The sequence below is a fragment of the Hemicordylus capensis genome, chromosome 5 (genome assembly GCF_027244095.1).
Source record: "Hemicordylus capensis ecotype Gifberg chromosome 5, rHemCap1.1.pri, whole genome shotgun sequence".
In the NCBI taxonomy this organism is placed as follows: domain Eukaryota; kingdom Metazoa; phylum Chordata; class Lepidosauria; order Squamata; family Cordylidae; genus Hemicordylus; species Hemicordylus capensis.
This window is the reverse complement of record NC_069661.1, coordinates 27,918,135-27,937,710: the sequence shown is the minus strand read 5'-3', so window position 1 is coordinate 27,937,710 and position 19,576 is coordinate 27,918,135. Positions and strand designations below refer to the sequence as shown.

Below are 19,576 nucleotides of genomic sequence, written 5' to 3'. Positions count from 1 at the left end.
TATACTCTGCCCCTCCAGTGCACTACTGCTCGGAATGGCTCACAACAATAAGATAGACACAGATACAATAAAAGTAATAAAATTAGCTGTTTTTTAAAAAGTCAGATTAAATACCATAATTATTAGGTTCAAATTAAAACTGAAAATTATAAAAAGCTAAAGAACCTACCAGTTATTTTATTTATTCATTTATTCATTCATCAAATTTATATAGTGCCCAAACCTTCATCTCTGGGCAGTTAACTTAAAACAATTAAAACACATATTAAAGTTAAAACTAATCAACAGTTTAAAATCAACCATAAAATTAAAACAGACAATTTTAAGAAGCTGAGAAAGCTTGAGAGAAAAGATGTGTTTTTTAAAAATTGCCAGAGATATAACAAAATAATAATAGAGCATTAAAAAGCTTCCTTTAAAAGGTGCATTTTAAGATTTTTTTTTAAAACACTGAGGGAGGGAGCATGGCGAAGCTCTTCAGGGAAGGCATTCCAAAGCCAAGGGGCCACAACTGAAAAGGCCCTGTCTCTAGTCCCTGCCAACCGGATCTCTGTTAGTGGTGGGGTCATGAGCTGGGCCTGGGATGATGAGCGGAGGGCCCTGAAGCTGACGCAGGATGGTTGTAATACTCGTGACTTGCACTCACGAGCATCCTTGTGGCTGCATTCTGGACCAGCTGAAGCTTCAAAACTGAAGTCTTCAAGGGCAGCCCCACGTAGAGTGCATTGCAGTAGTCCACTCTGGATGTTACCAACACATGAGTGACTGAGGTCAGGTCTGACTTCTCCAAGTAGGGTCTCAGCTGGTGTACCAGCCGTAGTTGGTAAAAGGCGCTTCTGCACACCACCGCCACCTGCGCCTGCAAGGACAGCATTGAGTCTAGAAGCACCCCCCAAGCTGCGGACTTTGTCTTCCAGAGGGAGCATGACCCCTTCCAAGACCAGATTTACCTCATTACTCAGATGATCAGTTCTACCAACCCAGAGTACTTGCATCTTATCCGGATTGAGTTTCAGCTTGTTTGTCCCCATCCAGTCCAGAACAGCCTCCAAGCCCCAGTTCAGAGCATCGACTGCCTCCTTGGTGTCTGCTGACTTAAAAGATAGGTAAAGTTGGGTGTCATCAGCATATTGATGGCACCGCAGCCCACACCTACGGATGACCTCTCCCAGGGGCTTCATGTAGATGTTAAACACCATGGGGGGACAGAATAGATCCTTGTGGCACCCCATAGGCCAAAGGCCAAGGGGTGGAGCAGGCATCCCCCAGCACCACCTTTTGAGTACGCCCACCTAGGTAGGAACGGAGCCTTATAAGTGAATAAGCCATTCACTTATTCTGGAGAAATCCTTCACAGAGAGCTCCACACAGGATTGTATCAGTATCAGATTATACACTTACCCAACTTTGTGAGGAGAGAATGAAAGCATACTTTTGCTTCTCTCCCCCTGCCCCATCAGGCCCAACTGGCACATCTTTGCTGCATCTGATACTCCAGATATTAATGTGTTGTATTACATTTCAATATGCATATAATATCCATGCATTTAGGCCTGTATCACATGGTCAATTCCCGGGTTGTTGTTGTTTTTCCTGGGATGTTATATTATGACCATTTGGTGATTGCTGAGAAACTGGACTCTAGATAAGTTTGCAAAGTAAGTGGAGAGGGATGATGTCCTTTTGCTCTCCACCATGCAGTTGGGTAAATGGTCTGGCGCTCTGTTTTGATTTTCAGCTTCCTCAAATAGTTTGTGTAATATGTAACAAGAGTAAAAAAAAAATTACTCTCTTTTAAAATGAAATCAGGGAAGAGACCTTAGCACTAAGGCGTCATACCTTCTTGGGAGTATGGCCCATTTTGCTTGAAAGATATTTTAAAGTAGATGTGGAGACTCAGGTTTCACATCCACTGGCAGAAAGCTCTTTGGCTGCAGTGGGAAAAGACTCATGCTTCACAAGATAAAAGTAAACTTTCTTTATCTTTATTATACCAATAGTACTTTAGTGTGATCACTCTCTACTTACATGGAGATCAGCACAAGAGATGAAACAGAGAGCTCAGGATGCAGTGAAAAGAACTTACAATAGCTGATTTATTTCACTGCTTGATTTCTAACCGAAGCACTATCCAAAGTTATAAAGTTTAAAGTTCTTTAAAATTTAAAGACACTTTAAACACTTTAAAGTTCCATTGATTAAATTGGAAGACTTAAGTACTTGCTTTAATATGAAACCAATGAAACTTCAACATGCTTATCACTGGGACAGTTCTGTATTTACCTGAATCCATGACTATTTTTTTCATGTTAGAAATCAGGGGATCATCATAAATTCAGACTTCTCTTCCTTGTGGGTAAATAAGGGTATAACCTGTATTAAACCTGTATTTTTTAAGGGGCTCCTCTTAAATTCAGAGTCATCTTGTGTTCAGGTAAATATGGGTTTATACAATTGGCAGACTCAATTGGTAACACTTTTTTCCTGAACAGCACCACTTCAGGAGAGGAGTTTCATGACTGAATGCTTTCCAGTGAGAAAATCTGCCTACACTAGAACAAATAGAATGCATGAGAGACTAGGACGAATGTTAGGATGAATGATTTTCCCTGACACAATCATTTTCTGTATACTTTTAGGTTTTTTTCCTCAGAAGAAACATGTAAAAACCCAGACTGAAGTGGTATAGTCCAGGAAAAATTGTCCCACTTGATTATGAAGTGGCACTGATGCTGAGTTATGCCCACAAATATTTGGGGCTCTAATAATTCAGAAATGAAGGCATGAATGCCAGCTGAACTTTAAGATGGAAGGCACTCATTAAGGCTGCAATTTATAACCTAAAGGAATTTCTTTTCACAAATTAAAGTTAGGAAGTAAACATCACCAGAGTTTTGTCCAGTACAGAAGATTAGCAGAGCTGTAGTTTGCTTGCCAACAATTCATTTAAATCAGTGCTGCAGAAGACACTCAAGAATACGCCATAGGCAACACTTCATCCCTGACTAGGAATGATAAAGTATATGATTTCATAGTTCTTTGTGATTCTCTGTTTTCTTTTTCTGTTCCCTTTGATTATGCAGATTGATGTTTTGCAGTCAGCATTTTGTAGAAATATGCCAAGGGAAATGTGCTTTGCTGTGCTTTGGGATTGGGCTGCAAGGGTCATGATTGTGGCCTTTTTAATCTTTGCCCAGTACTTTTACAGCCCAGTCCTAAAACCAACTGCATCATTAAAAATGGGATGATGCATCTATTCATGGACTACTGAAACATTGTGAAACATACAGCAACTGGAGCTGGAACTAGCTGAAATTAGTGTTTAAAAATTGGAATCAGAAACATAATTACAAATACCAAAGCATACTTGGTAAAGTCGGAGGGGTGGGGGTGCGGGAGATAATTCCACTTCAATACTGAGTTTACCAAGATACCAGTACTGTAACAAACATTTGGTGTTTCATTATTAGGTGGTGTTTCATTATTAGGTGGCCTGCTGATGAGAGAAAGGAGAATCCATATCAGTCTAGAAGTCAACATTCATCCACTCACATCTGTTTAAGGAGTAACACTTGGTTGTCTCACAGTCAAGCAGAGGGGTTCTCTTCTCTTCTTCATGCAAATATTCATTCTAGCCTTCAGCTGTCAGTTACAAAGCTACTTGGTTGTTGTTTCTTAATCTCAAAGTGACCATGTTTCAAATGGTATAGTATAGCTATGCATAATGCCTCTCACATTACATTTTTCTCTTTGAATACAGACCTCCTGGCTGTGCCTCCAGACCTCACATCTGCTGCAGCCATGTACAGAGGGCCTGTCTATGCTTTGCATGATGTGTCTGATAAAATCCCAATGACCAACTCCCCAATTCTTGATCCACTGCCCAACTTGAAGATCAAGGTGTATAACAATTCAGGGTCGGTCACTCCACAGGATGACCTGTCCGACTTCTCGTCCAAACTCTCCCCGCAGATCACTCAATCCTTGCTGGAGAATGAAGCCTTAAATATTAAAAATCAGAGTCTTGCACGGCAAACGGACCCATCATGCACTGCTTTTGGCACCTTCAACTCTCTTGGAGGTCATCTGATTGTACCCAATTCAGGTAAATGATTGCAAGTAATAATGATTGCAAGTTTTAGGGAAAAAATGAATTATCTTTAAAAAAAAAAAAAGGCTTAAAGCAAAGGCATCTTTTTTCTTTTTCCAGTGGAGAAAAGAATGTAGGTCACTCTTGGAAATCTATATATTCTATGTTTAGACCAAACAGTGGCTTTCTCCCATTTGGGTTTACTCAGCTATTACACACATTCTTTCCCCCAAAGCCCTGACCTCCTTTAGCAGAAAATTACAAAGCTCTGAGTCATTGCCTTCAGAAGCATTAGACCTCCCAACTTCCTTGTGTGAAGTGGGATTCAGAACCCTTGACCTTTTCTCTCATGGAGTGCCAAAAAAATAACTTCAAGGCAGAAAGCCTTACTGTTGCCACCAGATATAAAAAGGACAAATTAATTAGAAAACAAATCACTTGCTCCAAGTTTCAGTTGCTTCAGACAGTGTGGTACAAAAGGAAGACATTTAGAATGCTTGGATATTTTTTATTCCAGGTGATGGAATAGATGCCAGTAGAGTATATTACTTTCTCCCCTCAATATATGGTTTTAAGATATTATGCAATAGTCAAAGGGTTGAATGCACTTTGAAAAATCCTAGTATTTTTTAAAAGATTATTTTAAGTCTTTTCAGATTTCCTAATCAATACACACAGGGGTAGTAGCAGGCTGATGCAAAGAAAGAGTTCCTGATTCTGTGGAAAGAGCCTTGAGTGCATTTAGCTGTGTGTGCCCAACAGAAATAGTTGAGTTGAGGTTGTCTGACTAAAATTGATTTCTGTACCTTATTATGTCTACTTACCCAGTCCTTTCCACACTACCACAGCACACAGTATATATTCTCAGACATGGCAGGGGCTTGAATAATTAGAAAAATATGGCCAACACCCTAACGAACAAAGGACCAGTACTATATAAGATGTACTGCTGCTGCTGCTGCTGCTGCTGCTGCTGCTGCTGCTGCTGCTGTATTCCAGACTTATGCAGCACCGGTGCTCGTGTGGGGGAATGTGAATTTCAGTTACCTCCCCTTCACAGGAAGCCCTCTTTACCACCCAAAAATACGTCCCTACGGACTGCATAACCATCAGGGACATATATTTAGGTGGCCCAGAGTGCTTCCAAGCTGGACCACCATCAGAATTTTCCCCCTGCATGACATCTGGTGCTGCTTATTCAAAGCCATGGGCAGCACTGGGACATCTCCTGTAGAACTAGTGCTTTGTTTGTCAGGATGTCAGCCAGTGAGATTACCAAAGCCCTTGCTTAATAGATGCATGCTAATAGTGGGCGGTTCATTGGTAGAGCATAGGCTTGGCATGCAGAAGTGGGGAACTTTTTACAAGAGTTAGGAACATAGGAAGCTGCCATATACTGAGTCAGACCATTGGTCTATCAGCATTGTCTACACAGACTGGCAGTGGCTTATCCAAGGTTGCAGGCAGGAAACTCTCTCAGCCTTATCTTGGAGATGCCAGGGAGGGGCTTGAAACCTTCTGCTTTTCCCAGAGCGGCTCCATCCCCTGAGGGGAATAACTTACAGTTATTCTAAATGCACATAGGCTGGGGCTCCCTGTTTGTGTCCATTGTACCCACTTAGAATATCGGAAAAGGGCTATTGTATATTCATAGTGTTCATGGAAAGTTGCCTTATACCTGAGTCAGGCCATTCTTAGATCTACCGTCTACCCTGACAAGCAGTGTCTGTCAAGGACTTCAGATAGGGGTAGCTCACAGCCCTAACTGGAGATACCAGGAACAGAACCTGGAAACTTCTTTATGCAAAACTTGTGCTCTTTCACTTTCATTTGGGCAGACTTGAGCTCCTAAATGGCGATCCATGCACACATCCTTTTTACGAGCTATACTGTCCTCTCTCCTGAACGATGATATCCACTCACTTGTACATCAGTTCGGTGCAAGACTGGATTGGAACAAGAGCTTCTGGATCTGGTTGAAAGATGATGATGATGATGATGATGATGATTTACATTTTTGTACCACCCTTCTTCCTAGGAGCTCAGAGTGGTGTACATAGCTCTTTCCACACTATTTATCCTTGCAATAACCCTGTTAATTACAGGAGGCTGAGAGATTGGTTCAAGATCCAAGAGCCAGCATAGCATAGTGGTTAGAATGTTGGACTAGGACCGGGAAGACCCAAGTTCATCCTTGAAACTCACTGGGTGACTTCATCCTTGAAACTCACTGGGTTTCATCCTTCATCCTTGAAACTCACTGGGTGACTTGGCCCAGTCATGTATCTCTCAGCCTAACCTACCTCACAAGGTTGTTGTGAGGATAAAAATAACCATATACACCGCCCTGAGCTCCTCGGAGGAAGAGCAGGATATATATGTAATTTTTTTTTTAAAGATTGGTTGAGTGGGGTTTTGAACCCAGATCTTGCCAGTCTAAGTCCAACATTCTATCTATGCTGCTGCATTGGCTGACATGGTCCACATGGTACACGTTCCCTGCAAAAGCACTTTTCATTTGCACAAATGTGTCAGTGAGGAATGTGCAGCCATTTATATGATAGGGGCTCTGCCCTCATCTGACTGTAAAACATGTGACCCACTGCATGTTGATTTTCAGTCTTTTTCATTTTCATGATTTATATATTGTTGCATGTTGAGTGTCTGTTTTCATACCCTTCTAGAGTTCTTAAAGTTTTGGACTGTGGCATATTCTTGGCCATCTTGGACATGCAGCAAATAGCAAAAAGCCTCCCCTTACAAACTAGCTATTTATTCAGAATAAGCTACGTGCTATAAATGGTGGCTGATGACCAGATAAAACTGATCTGCTCAGGGGGGAAAAGGAGGTTCCTGTTGTTTCATGGACAATGTTCTGCTGGCGTTCTTAAAGCTTCAATTAAATAAGAATTGCCCAGGGAAATGAACCCATTACTGCTGTTTGAAATAATAAATGCAACTGTTGGTTTACCCCCTCATTTTTACAATGCAAGCAGCAGAGCAGCCATCTGCTTGTTCCTTAAATAAAACAAAAAGGGAGGGGCAGTGTTCCCCCATTTCCTCCTCCTACAATGAGGAAGACACGCAGAGGCAGCACCAGCAAGGAATAAACTTCCAGGTACAAGTGCCTGGGTAGCTGTAAAACATTCTGTTTTGTGATAGGGTTTGGTGGGATTTGGGCAGGCAGAGCTGCATCTTCTCAGACGTCTTCCTCCAAAGGTCAGGCTGCCTTCCTTTGGCTGCCTTTATTTTATCTACTTCTCTTTCTTTTCCCCCATTGTTGTTCTGCAGGAATAAGTTTGCTGATTCCTGCAGGGGCTGTTCCCCAGGGGAGAGTCTATGAAATGTATATGACAGTGCACCGAAAGGAGAACATGAGGTAAAAGAGGCTCTGCTTACAGTGCATTTGCTTGAGCACTAATTGCCGGGAGGAGGCAAAGTGTGTTAACACAACATTTCTGATCAGCATATATATATTTATTGATGCAAGGCTGAAAAGCTGCTGAGGGCACATAATGGCAAAGCGGGCGCAGAAGGAGAGCTGGGGGAAATTGAAGCACAGGTCTCTCCTACTTTGGCATGTGATTTTGTAATAAGGGGTCAAGTTTTGCAGGTAAGCAGCTCTCAGTTTGCATTGCTCCAACTATGTCAATAATTAAGGTAAGCGGGAGAAAAGTGGAATAGCTGTGAGGATGCAGTACAATGAGACTCTTATCTTAAGCTGTTTGGTGTGTGCCCTTTGCAGTTCCCCCTCAAATTTTGTGTTGTGCATATTCTGCATTCAGAATGGGTTAGGCAAATCAGAGACATTTACATAGGTTTACTCTACTCTAGTAAAAATCTAATATTTACTGTAAACACTTTAACATGCACAGACACGGTAGTATGCCTGTACGTATGTAGTGACAGCAGTGTTTGAAAGCCCTTTACCACTGACTGTGGTCTAGCTGTATGCAGGGTGGTGTGTATTCTACAATTCCATGAACACATCACACAACTGTGGAATTCAATATTTGATGCAAAGTGCAGCATCCTGATGGTTTCAGTGTTCATTTATTTCCTCCATGAGAGCCTCCATTGTGCACTCAGCCACTGATATCTCTAGCCTGTGTGATACTGAATACACTCTTGTGGTTTGGTAGTCTGTCATCCATCCCTAAACTAATATATTTAGAAAATTAAATTACAGCAGAAACAGTTTTTGCTTTCATTATTCATGTCCTGCATTTTATAAATGGCTAATCACAACAAAAGTCTTGTCCCAAGCCAGTTCTCATGCAGTGTGACCTTTTTATTTGATTATAGACCATGCCTTCTTTAAAAATAATCCCAAACGCTTGAGAAAACACACCCATTAGTAGCAAAATGACACATTCCCCCGGCCACGCTGAGTCTTAAAGAGTTGAAAAGGGATCCTAGTGGCAGTTAGGCCCACATAGACATGTTCTTCTTCTTGTTTGTTTATTTGCATTTATATGCCACTCTTCATCCTGGGTCCCTAGGTCTGTGAACAATAAATTAAAAACAACAATAATAAGCTTTTATTAAAAACACCACCCCAAATAAACACAGCTACAAACAACGAAAAGTGAATCAAGGGACTACTCATTGGTCAAAGGCTGAATCAAAAGCGCAGTCTTCAATCTCCTGAAACACTGGGAGTGAGAGAGTCATCTGAAAGCAAGTTCCCTGCCCAGCATGCTTAACAAACAAGCTTTAACAGGAGTTAGTAAACAGAGTAGAGCCCTCCCAGCTGACCAAGTGGGTGCATTCAACTGGGAGCAGGCCCAAAGTACCTGGGGGCCAAAATAGTTATAACCAGCACCTTGAATTGTACCTGGAAACTGACAGCCGGTACAGGGTCTTCAAGATAGGTGTACTACATGTACTGCAGGGTGACTCCAGAAATCTAGCTGGCTGCTACATTCTCCACCAAGCTGTAGTTGGTCAGATGGTGCGGAAGGACAGGTCCAGCTAGTGTGCATTGCAATAATTAAAACATAATGTTACCAAAGCAAGGGTGACAGAGGCCGGATCAGCCTTCTCGAGCAGGGGTGCAGCTGGCAGATTAGTTGAAACTGGGCAAAGGCCATAAGTGGTATATCAGTGGCCTGAAAGAAATAGTTTTTCTTTATTTCTGCTCTCTGCCTCACAAGGGTCCCCTATGTTCTGATTAGTGCTTGATAGAGGTCCCAGTTTCCTGTTGTCCTGTGGGAGGAAAAGCAGCTAGAAAGCGATTTTTGACTGGACAGAGCCTGAGGAGAAAGTGTTAAGCAACCCCTTCCCTCACATTTGCTCCATTCAAGACTACAGCTTCTCATAGATGCTTTTCTTTAACTCTTGGTTAAATTGGCAGTATTTGCCATTGGGCAATATTTACTATCAATCCAGTTTGGGGGTCAGTGTACCCCAAGAAAGCCACAAAAAGGAAACACTTGGGGGTGGTATTAAACATGAAAGCATTTGCAAGTTAAAACAAAATCAAAGCTTTCTGAAGAAGTTGCTTTTTCAGTATAACAATATAGTTCAAAGGAATCATTGGGGTTAATTACACTGTGCAGTGTAAATTGCATAACACCTACATAGAATGGTATGTGGGGTCTAGTTGACCCTCAACAATGTTAATAATAAAATAATAGATTGTGCCATTTGTATACATTTAATATCATGGTTGCATAATGTAACAGTGTAATAATTATGGGTTGTGAAGTACCTGTCCCCAAAACAACAAATCTTAGAGAACTTGCAGCCATAGTACATGATGCAGTTTCTCCTTGGAATACTGCTTGGCCATATATCTTCTCTCTTTTGCTACTCAAGAGCAGCAGCAGCAGCGTGACTTGCTTTCTAGTTTGTGTTTTCTGTTTAGAAGCAATAGGAAATAGTCAACCATACCTGACCATCCAACTAGTTTTTACAATAGGCAGCTTCAGATGACCCTCTTGACTTTGAGTGGGTCATCTGAAGCTGCCTATTGTAAACGGGAAACCAGATGTAAAAAACCTGATATTACCTGGCACACAAGCCATCCAAACCACCAACCCCTGGTTGGCAGCTAGATTTCAGCTCAGCTTTCTCTGCCCCACTTCAGCCCTACAGTTCTCAGGCCGAGGTCTGGTTGAAGTCAGGAAGTCTATCCATCAACTGGAGGTTGGCAGATATAGGGAACGTGCCTGCTGAGAGTCCACACTTGAAACTTTCAATGAGTCATCTGAATCCACCCAATGTAAAATTGTCCTCTTTCAGCCCCACTCCTGTAATTGAACATAATGTCACTCCAAACTTTGAAAAATCTTGGGGAAAGAGTGGTGAAATTGGAACTTGCTCTTGGTCACGTTCCTGCAATGACAGCTGCAAACCAATCATACTGAAAATCAAGGTTTCATAACCTGGCTCCTAATTTGGGTTAGGATGTTATGAGGACATGTCCTAGCCTTGGTATCTATTCCTGGATCCATTTCTGCATGCTATAGAGATTTTGCCCATTATTTTCCTCTCTCAGACAGCTAGATGCACCTGTGCTGTTCAGTCTCTCTGTGAATGAGAAGGTAGTTCTGCCACATAAGTTGTCATCTTTGCACCATAGTGGCTGAGGCCTAGCCTAGTTACAACAAGCAGACTGACTACAGGATAACCTGTATGATTCAGAATTTGGTAAACAATGTATGAGTTTAAAAGTCCATTGTATTACATACAGACACCCTGAAATCCTGAACTTAGGGTGGTTTGGTTAAATGATTAAATTGATTAAACTGCAAAACCGATGTTAAAGTTACAATGAAGACCCAAGTTGAACTGTCAGAGATGTGGGCACAGAAGGCCTCTTTGAACAAATGCTTTGCAAATAGACAGTCCCTCAAGTCTCACCTCAGGGCAACTGTTAATAGTTCAGACAGAAAGTAGAAATGTGTTATTCCTCAGAGCTCTACATGCCAGCTCCTTGTTTTCCCACCTCCATAGTCTGAAACTTTTCTCTCTCCATCTTATCTCCCTGGATTCACTTTGTTGCCTTTCTCCAGTAGCTTGAGCTTGGCAGCGTTCACTCTGCAACCCAATAAAACTGCTCTTTTTACTGACTGAAGGTTGTGGGTGTCAAAGCACCATGAGGCCTCTTATTTACTTCCTTCCCATTAAAGTGTATGAAAGCATGAGTGTCGGTGGAAGTGTTATCTTTAGCCCTCAACATGGGAGTCTAATGGGCCATGTGAAATGCTAGTGTTTATCCCCAGTAGTCCCACAATGTTGTTTCCCAAAGTATGTGTTAGTGGCAAGGACAGCTCTCCAAGTTCAACATGACATAGAGAGTGAGACTCTGCTGTAATTATAGTCATTGTTCTGTAGAAATATACAAAATATGAGCATCAGTTTTATTTTTCGACTTTCATGCATATGCATAAACAGAGCTTACCTCAATTAAAATGCTTGCAGATAACAGGCATACATATGTAAATATTTCCTCCACTATAATGTATGTCAGTGACAGTCTATAGATGATTAAAAACAAGATTCACAGGTGCTTCGTTTTAATAGTTAATAATAAATGTCAATGTTCATTGTAACATATATTTGTCTTCCTTCTTTAGTTCATACATAATGTGTTGATTTTGCCATAATTCCATATTTGTGTAATTTATTTTTCCACTTCTTAATTATTGGAATTTCTTTTTATAGCCAGTACCTAACATGAAGAAAGTTGCTTGCTGTCACAAAATTACTTCATCTTACAAAAGAGGTTACAACACCTCTTAATTAATTTTGTGTGCATCGATAAGAATATTAAAGGATTGCAAGTGATTTTCATTCTAGTTACTCTATTGATATGTCTAATGACATTAGACCAGTATTTCTCAGCAAAAGGGCAAGCCCACTCAAAATGAAAATAAAATATGTTTTCTGATTTCCAGCATCAAGAATGGTGAAGAACTATAATTTTAAGTAGTTTTGAAAGATAAAACAAGATCTGGTCATCATTTTATGCCAGTTTTCCTGTAAGTTACTACGAATATGAATCAGTTAATGCTGTTAAAACATTACTATATAATTTAAACATCTTAGTAGTAGGCATCATTCTTCCCATCTGTTTGAACAGAGGGAGGGCATGTTAGATGGGGCTGTAGCTCAGTGGAAGGGCATCTGCTTTACGTGCGGAAGGTCCCAGGTTCAGTCCCTGGCCTCTCCATGCAGGGCTGGGAAAGACCCCTGCCTGAAACCTTGGAAAAGCCAAAGCATCAGTGTAGACAATATTGAGCTCGATGGACCAATGGTCTGAAAGTAGTTTCCTATGAACTGTGGCATAGGGATAAATGAAAGTTAAGCATGTTCAAAACCCACTGTTTTCCTTGGGTGAGAAAAGCTTGTGACTGTTATGCAATCTATGCATTAAATGGCACGTATTGTGATGATGACAGCCAAGCACTGTGATTCAAATGGCTTGCGGAGGGTGGCCATAATCTGTATACCCTCTCAGAGAGCCAATGCATTGGAGAGTGAGGATATGGTAGAATGGTGCATTATGAATGCCAGAGAAGCAGATGCGAGCGGGGGTGGGGGAGGCTTAATTGGTGAGGCCCCCTTAGGAAATATCCAGGAATTATGTTTTAAGTTTTCACTTTTGAACTAATACCTTTGGGGAAAGTAAATAATTTGATCCTGGATGTCATTTTTGTACACTTAATTTAGTGCTAATGAATAAAACTTAGGTCAAATTAGATCAGAAGCCTACGAAGTCTTTCTTTCCTGTTCTGTTGGCATTCATAGGCAAACTTGTGAATGATTTTCAGTTTCAGGAAGAAATTTCGCAGCTTGTTTAAAAAAAATAAAAGAAGGGGAAATAAAAATAAGAAATATAGCATGAGACAATTCTACATAGAAGAATATTGTACAGTATAAGATTGATAGAGGATGCCCAAGGCATCTTGATCCTAATTTAGAAAACACAAAATATTTTTATAAAGGAAAACAGCAGTAGGGAGATGGCAAATGTTTTAATTTTGTAAAACCCACTTTAACATGACTAGAAGGGTTACCATCTGCTCCTGTGAGTTGTTCATCTCCCTTTCCTCACTCTAAAGCATTCTTCCTTTTTTTCTTTGAGCACACTTAATAAGACTGTGTGTCAGTCAAAAGGCAAGATTTCATTTCTGCAACCCAAATGGCAGGCACAATGACAGAGGGGACATAACTGCTTTAATGAAATCTGTATGACATAATGACACTCAGCATTGTATACGCTACAAACTTAAAGTGATTAGCTAGTCTGGTTTCCTTCAGGGAGTGCTGCAAATTGAAGTTCTGTGAGGCATCTAGGAAAAGCACAAGCAGAATTCTGAGAAATTTTACATGAACTACATCTCCTAGCATACTTTGGAAGAAGTCATGGCAAAACAATTTGAAAGCAGTCTCTCCTTGTGAAACTCACTCTATAGAGTGATGACTATTTGATGAATAACTAATTGAAATTGGGTGGGTGGAGCGTTGCAGTCTAATGTCTGTTGCCATTGTCCATATTCTGAAGCCAGCATAATCTTGGGTTGCAGTAGATTTCACACTCACATTTACACAACATGCCCACAAGAGATTGAAAAGTCACACAGTGATGGTGGCAGGCCATTTCCTGCCAAAACCCTATTATAGCTGGCTTAGGTCTCCTTGAATGCCTCTAGGGAGTGGGCAGTCAAACGTAGTTCCAGGGAGAAGCTGTTAAAATGCCACAGCTGTACCATCTAGGGATGTGCAAAAAATTTCGGGCACAGAACGATCTGTGCCCGAAACGAACAATTTCGGGTGATTCGGGGCCGAACCGAATCACCCCCGATGTCCCCCGAATTTTTTCGGACACGAGCCGAAACACCCAAATTTCGGGCAAAAAAAATTCGGGTGATTCGGTTCATGGTTGATTTTTGGCGATTTTTTAAAGTTTTAGTGACTTTGGGGCAGTTCGGGGGCATATCATGGGATCTGGGCAAAAGGAGTGGGGTGGGGTGGTAGTGCCTAATGGGTGCAGGCTACCACCCCAATTTCAGGGGGATTGGGCAAAGGGCTGATTTTTGGTAAATTTCTGAAAATTTCATGTCTTTGGGGCATATTGGGGCATATTGGGGCAGAAAGTGGGGCCTGGGGCAGAATAGTGGTGTGGGTTGGTAGTGCCTAATGGGTGCAGGCTACCACCCCAATTTCAGGGGGTTTGGACAAAGGGCTGATTTTTTGAGAATTTTTGAAGTTTGGGTGTCTTTGGGGCAGATTGGGGGCAGAAAGTGGATCTGCCCCAAAGGAGTGGGGTGGGCTGCTAGATAGTGTCTAATGGGTGGAGGCTACCACCCATCCCCAATTTAAGAGTGATTGGGCAGGGGGTGAATTTTGGTGAATTTATTTTTATGAGGTTTGTCTTCATAAGGTGAAGTGTGCTAAATTGATTACTTCCTCATATTATTCATAGTAAAGGAAAGTGTGAAAAAGTGAAAGTGGGGTCATGAGAGTTGTTTAATTGAAAAAAATCTCATTTGCTATGATAGAATGAGAATTCACACCTCAGAAGTTTTTTCTGAGGTGTGAATTCTCATTCTATCATAGCAAATGAGATTTTTTTCAATTAAACAACTCTCATGACCCCACTTTCACTTTTTCACACTTTCCTTTACTATGAATAATATGAGGAAGTAATCAATTTAGCACACTTCACCTTATGAAGACAAACCTCATACAAATAAATTCACCATAATTCACCCCTCTGCCCAATCACTCTTAAATTGGGGATGGGTGGTAGCCTCCAGCCATCAGGCACTATCTACCAGCCCACCCCACTCCTTTGGGGCAGATCCACTTTCTGCCCCCAATCTGCCCCAAAGACACCCAAACTTCAAAAATTCTCAAAAAATCAGCCCTCTGCCCAATCCCCCTGAAATGGGGGTGGTAGCCTCCACCCATTAGGCACTACCACCCCACCCCACTATTTTGGGGCAGATCCACTTTCTGCCCCCAAACTGCCCCAAAGTCACCAAAACTTCAAAAATTCTCAAAAAATCACCCCTTTGTCCAAACCCCCTGAAATTGGGGTGGTAGCCTGCACCCATTAGGCACTACCACCCCACCCCACTATTCTGCCCCAGCCCCCACTTTCTGCCCCAATATGCCCCAATCTGCCCCAAAGACATGAAATTTTCAGAAATTTACCAAAAATCAGCCCTTTGCCCAATCCCCCTGAAATTGGGGTGGTAGCCTGCACTCATTAGGCGCTACCACCCCACCCCACTCCTTTTGCCCAAATCCCATGCTATGCCCCCGAACTGCCCCAAAGTCACTAAAACTTTAAAAATTCACAAAAAAATCAGGACTTTGCCCAATCCCCCTGAAATTGGGGTGGTAGACTCTACCCATTGGGCACTACCACACCACCCCAAAATTTTGCCCCTGGGCCCCTTTTTACCCCCCCGAATCAATTCAGATTCGGATTCGGATTAAATCCGAATCCGAACCGAATCAAGGGTGATTCGGGTGACCCAGATTCGGGCACAAAACAGAACGGGGGTGATTCGGCTCGGGTCCGAGCCGAATCACCCGAAAATCCGAATTGCACACCCCTAGTACCATCCATGTAGGCGACCTAGGTAGTTGCCTGGAGCACCAAATTTCATTTTGAGGCAGTGGAAGTGGAGGCGATGGCAGAGGAGACCAGGGAGACAGATGTGACAGTGGTGGTGGCGCCTGGCAGTGCCTGGGCTGGGCCATGGTGAGCGTGCACCCCACTCCGTAAAGACAGCAGTTGCAGCCTCTCCCCACCTGCTGCCTGCTCTCTCCCCTCCAGCACTGAGGCACAGGAAATGCTCAGGGCTTGAGGGCTGCAGAGAAGGAGCTTGCCCCTGTGAATGCATAGCACTCCTGGCTACTGGACATGCATGGGGCCCCACACTTCTTGACCGGTGTGTGTGTGTGTGTGTGTGTGTGTGTGTGTGTGTGTGTGTGTGTAAGTCATACTCTGCCTAGGGCACCTAAACCCTACATCAGCCTCTATAAAATGTCTCTCAGAAGAGATAGGCTGCATTCTGCAAAGTTTCTGAATATTGGGAGATGTGATCAAGGGAGGAACTTCGTAATACCAACAAAAGACGGCAAGTCTTGGCTCCAAGGGGTGAAGCATTTAGGACATCCTAACATGGAAAAAAAATACACATGAGAGGTGTGACAGGAAATCTTAAAGTGGTTTTGGTACATTTCTCAGTTACCATATACATTTACTAATCCATGGTAAATGTGGATTTTGAACCTGAAAGCAACAGCTGGCCAAGTATTAGCAAAGGTGTTTTTAATAAGCATTTTTACCCCCAGAAAGTCTGTTTTCTTCTCCAGCTTTATATTACTCTAAAATCCATCAATGAAAAAGAAAAAAGCAATGTATCAGTTGGCCTCCAATAATCAGTGCCTCAATAGTTTTATGCCCACAGTCTGGTTATGGCCAATGTTGCTCCAGAGTGGGGGGAAACACATATTTATCCTCAATATTTATTTGTTTGTTTGTTTGTTTGTTTAACATTTCTATTCCGTTCTTCCTCCAAGAAGGAAGATTTAAGTTTCTCCACTCACAACAATAGTTAACATAGTTAAGTTTCTCCTCACAACAACCCTGTGAAGTAGGTTAGGCTGAGAGAGAAGTGACTGGCCCAGAGTCACCCGTAATGCATATATTATAGATTATATGTTTATCAGGAACATTTCTTCCTAATCTTTTGGCAGTAAGTGGTTGATTCATGCCCCCAAAGGTTGTTAAAAAAGCATTAAATATGTGTCTCAAGTAATTACAATTGGGAACATAAATCAGATTTGTGGAAGGGGATGTTTTATGTGTGTAATATCTTATCTGATCCATTCTCCTATAATTCTCTCAAACATTGCCTCGCCCCATTCATTCATTCTCTCTTCCCTTCCCTTCCACGTTCTTGTATGCACACACTATTCACAGATGCAGTTCTCTTTAAACATACAGGTAGTGAGGAGAATTGGAGAAAAGTGCTTATAAAATGAGTTTCATCGCAGCCTTCTGGAGACTACATAATCTCTGCATTTTTAAGGCATTTATGCTCTTTGAATTTTAGGTTAAAAGTTTTCCACAAATGTTCCTGCAGTGTTTTTTGCTTGAACACATTTTAAAGGAACAGGCCTAAAACTGAATTTTGTACCTAGTCAGTGCAGGAATGCACTGACTCTTTCACACTTTCCCCCCAGCTGGACCCCAGGGGGCTCAAAATGAATGGACGAGATCCATAACATCCTGAAATAATTTGTGGGAGTATCATTTTTTTTAAAGATACAGAATAGCTGGTGCAACCTGTTTATAAAATGCATGTAATAAATCTTGTTTTTCATATTTCTAAAAGAAAATTGCTCCCAGAGCATCAAGGCTCGGTCTTCCACAGGAAAATAGGGCTTAGGATATCATGGTTTGAGACTAGTTAAAGTGGGCTCGTGAGTTTAAAAGTATTTTTGAAAGAAGTTAGTTGGCAGAATTAAAAGTTGCATCATTTGCAAGCATCTGTCTTACTACACATTGTTGTACCTTCATGTTGTACCTCCATGTTGCCACCAGCCTACAGAGGAAGAGGATTGTGTCTGAAAGACCAAGGGGAAGTGTGGGTTCATGAACTGTGCCTAAGTTGTAGTGAGGACAATGTGACTCCAGCATCTCAGCTGCTCACAAGACATGGCAGTTAAAACAGCAGCCTGAAATTACAATGTCAGTAAAATAGGAATAGCTTTAAGGATTTGTTATTGAAGAGTGGAAATATATTTGCTTATTCTAACTCTTCTCTATAATGTGGGGCATCCAGACTGCCAAATTCTTTTGCAAGCTTAACAAAAATCTCAGCAAATACGCCACCTCCATAATCCTCAGACAGACAACAGTGATGCAGAAAATCTAGTAGATGTTGTAGTACATCTGTTCAGTGCAAGCGGGCTTATCCTTATCTATTGACTTTGTCAAAACATCTTGTGCACTACTTTTTTCTTATGATATCTTCCTCTATATGTGATTAAATTTATACCAATTTTATTTGATGCTGCCAAATAAGTAAATTATAATTTCCCCAAAACATTCAGTTATTATTAAAAAAAGTGGCCTGTATACCGTGCAACCACCAGCATGTGGGCTGCCTCCATCCATCCTGAAACTGCATTGGTATGCCTGGTGATGTCACAGGAGGCTCTCTCCAATCAGAGTGCTGCAGCAGAGCAGCTCTGTCCAGCTCCCAGCATTCCCAATGGGAGTCAGGTGGAACTGCTCTGTCGCAGCACACTTTTTGGACTGAGTCTCCCATGCCATCACCAGGTGCACCAGTGCAGTTTCAGGATGTGCAGAGGCAGCGTGTATGCGACTCACTTCCATCACCAGGTGGATGTGTAGTATATATTTATTAATTAATTAATTTCTGTATGTAAACCACTTTGGTAACTTTGGTTAAAAGAGGTATATAATTACTCGTCGTATTCATATTTGTATGTGCCACTATTCTGATATGACTGTGTATTGAGCATCCAGGAATTATATCCTTTCAAATAATCTAAGACATGCATTTCCTCCCCCCAATCCCCATAATCCTGTCAGGCCACCAGTGGAAGACAGCCAAACCCTTTTGACCCCTGTGGTGAGCTGTGGACCCCCAGGAGCTCTGCTGACTCGGCCTGTCATTATCACCATGCATCACTGCGCAGAACCAAACACTGAAGACTGGAAGATACAACTGAAGAATCAAACAGCCCAGGGACAATGGGAGGTGAGATCTCAGGCCTTCACCATATACTGCTAGGCTGGTTTGACTGCCATCAGGATACGTCTCCAAGACACCAAAATACATTGTAGCTGTGGATGATGGGAGTTGTAGTTCAGCAACATCCGGAGTACCACAGGTTGGGAACCCTTGTTGTAGCCAATGTAGAAAAATTGAAGTTAATTCCTTGCTCATTGGCAAATTATCTGACTGTTTCAAAGCATGCAGGCAGAATATTGAGCTTAGTGTGTATTATGTATGTGTCTTCAGTGTCTGGAAAACCACTTCGAACGTAACTCACACCAAGGAAAGCAAAGAGTGAACTCACAGCAAGAATGAAATTGCCTTAAATAAATGAATATTTGTCTTTCGTATCGAATTCATAAAGCTTTAACAAAGCAAATGGATTTCACCTGGATTAACCTGCTAAGAAAAGCTCTGGTACTACTAGAAAGTGGCATTACTGTTCCTAGAGATTTGGGACAATAATCTCTAAATTCTCCTTCCCAGGTGCCTAAGCCCTATTCACATGATATGTTCAGCACTCATACAGATTTACAGTGTGCAAAGGTAAAGAACTGTACATAGGAACAGTTATTTACATATTGAGGCTATATATATGTGCATGCAGAACTGGGCAAAGGGAGCCCAACCCGGTTTAAGGTAAAGCCCAACACAGTTTTGGGTGAACTGGGCAAAGGGATCCCAACCCATGTGTGTGTGAACCACC

General features: G+C 41.8%; 1 protein-coding gene across 2 annotated transcripts in view; it reads left to right on the top strand.

The window, feature by feature from the left end:
* UNC5C (unc-5 netrin receptor C) overlaps positions 1 to 19,576 on the top strand; it is a 504,518-nt gene that overhangs the window by 427,211 nt on the left and 57,731 nt on the right. For both annotated transcript variants that reach the window (XM_053255347.1, XM_053255346.1), the window contains 3 exons: positions 3,761 to 4,105; positions 7,382 to 7,469; positions 18,684 to 18,852. In XM_053255347.1, the coding sequence (XP_053111322.1) occupies positions 3,761 to 4,105; positions 7,382 to 7,469; positions 18,684 to 18,852 (602 nt within the window). The remainder of the gene's footprint in view (positions 1 to 3,760; positions 4,106 to 7,381; positions 7,470 to 18,683; positions 18,853 to 19,576) is intronic.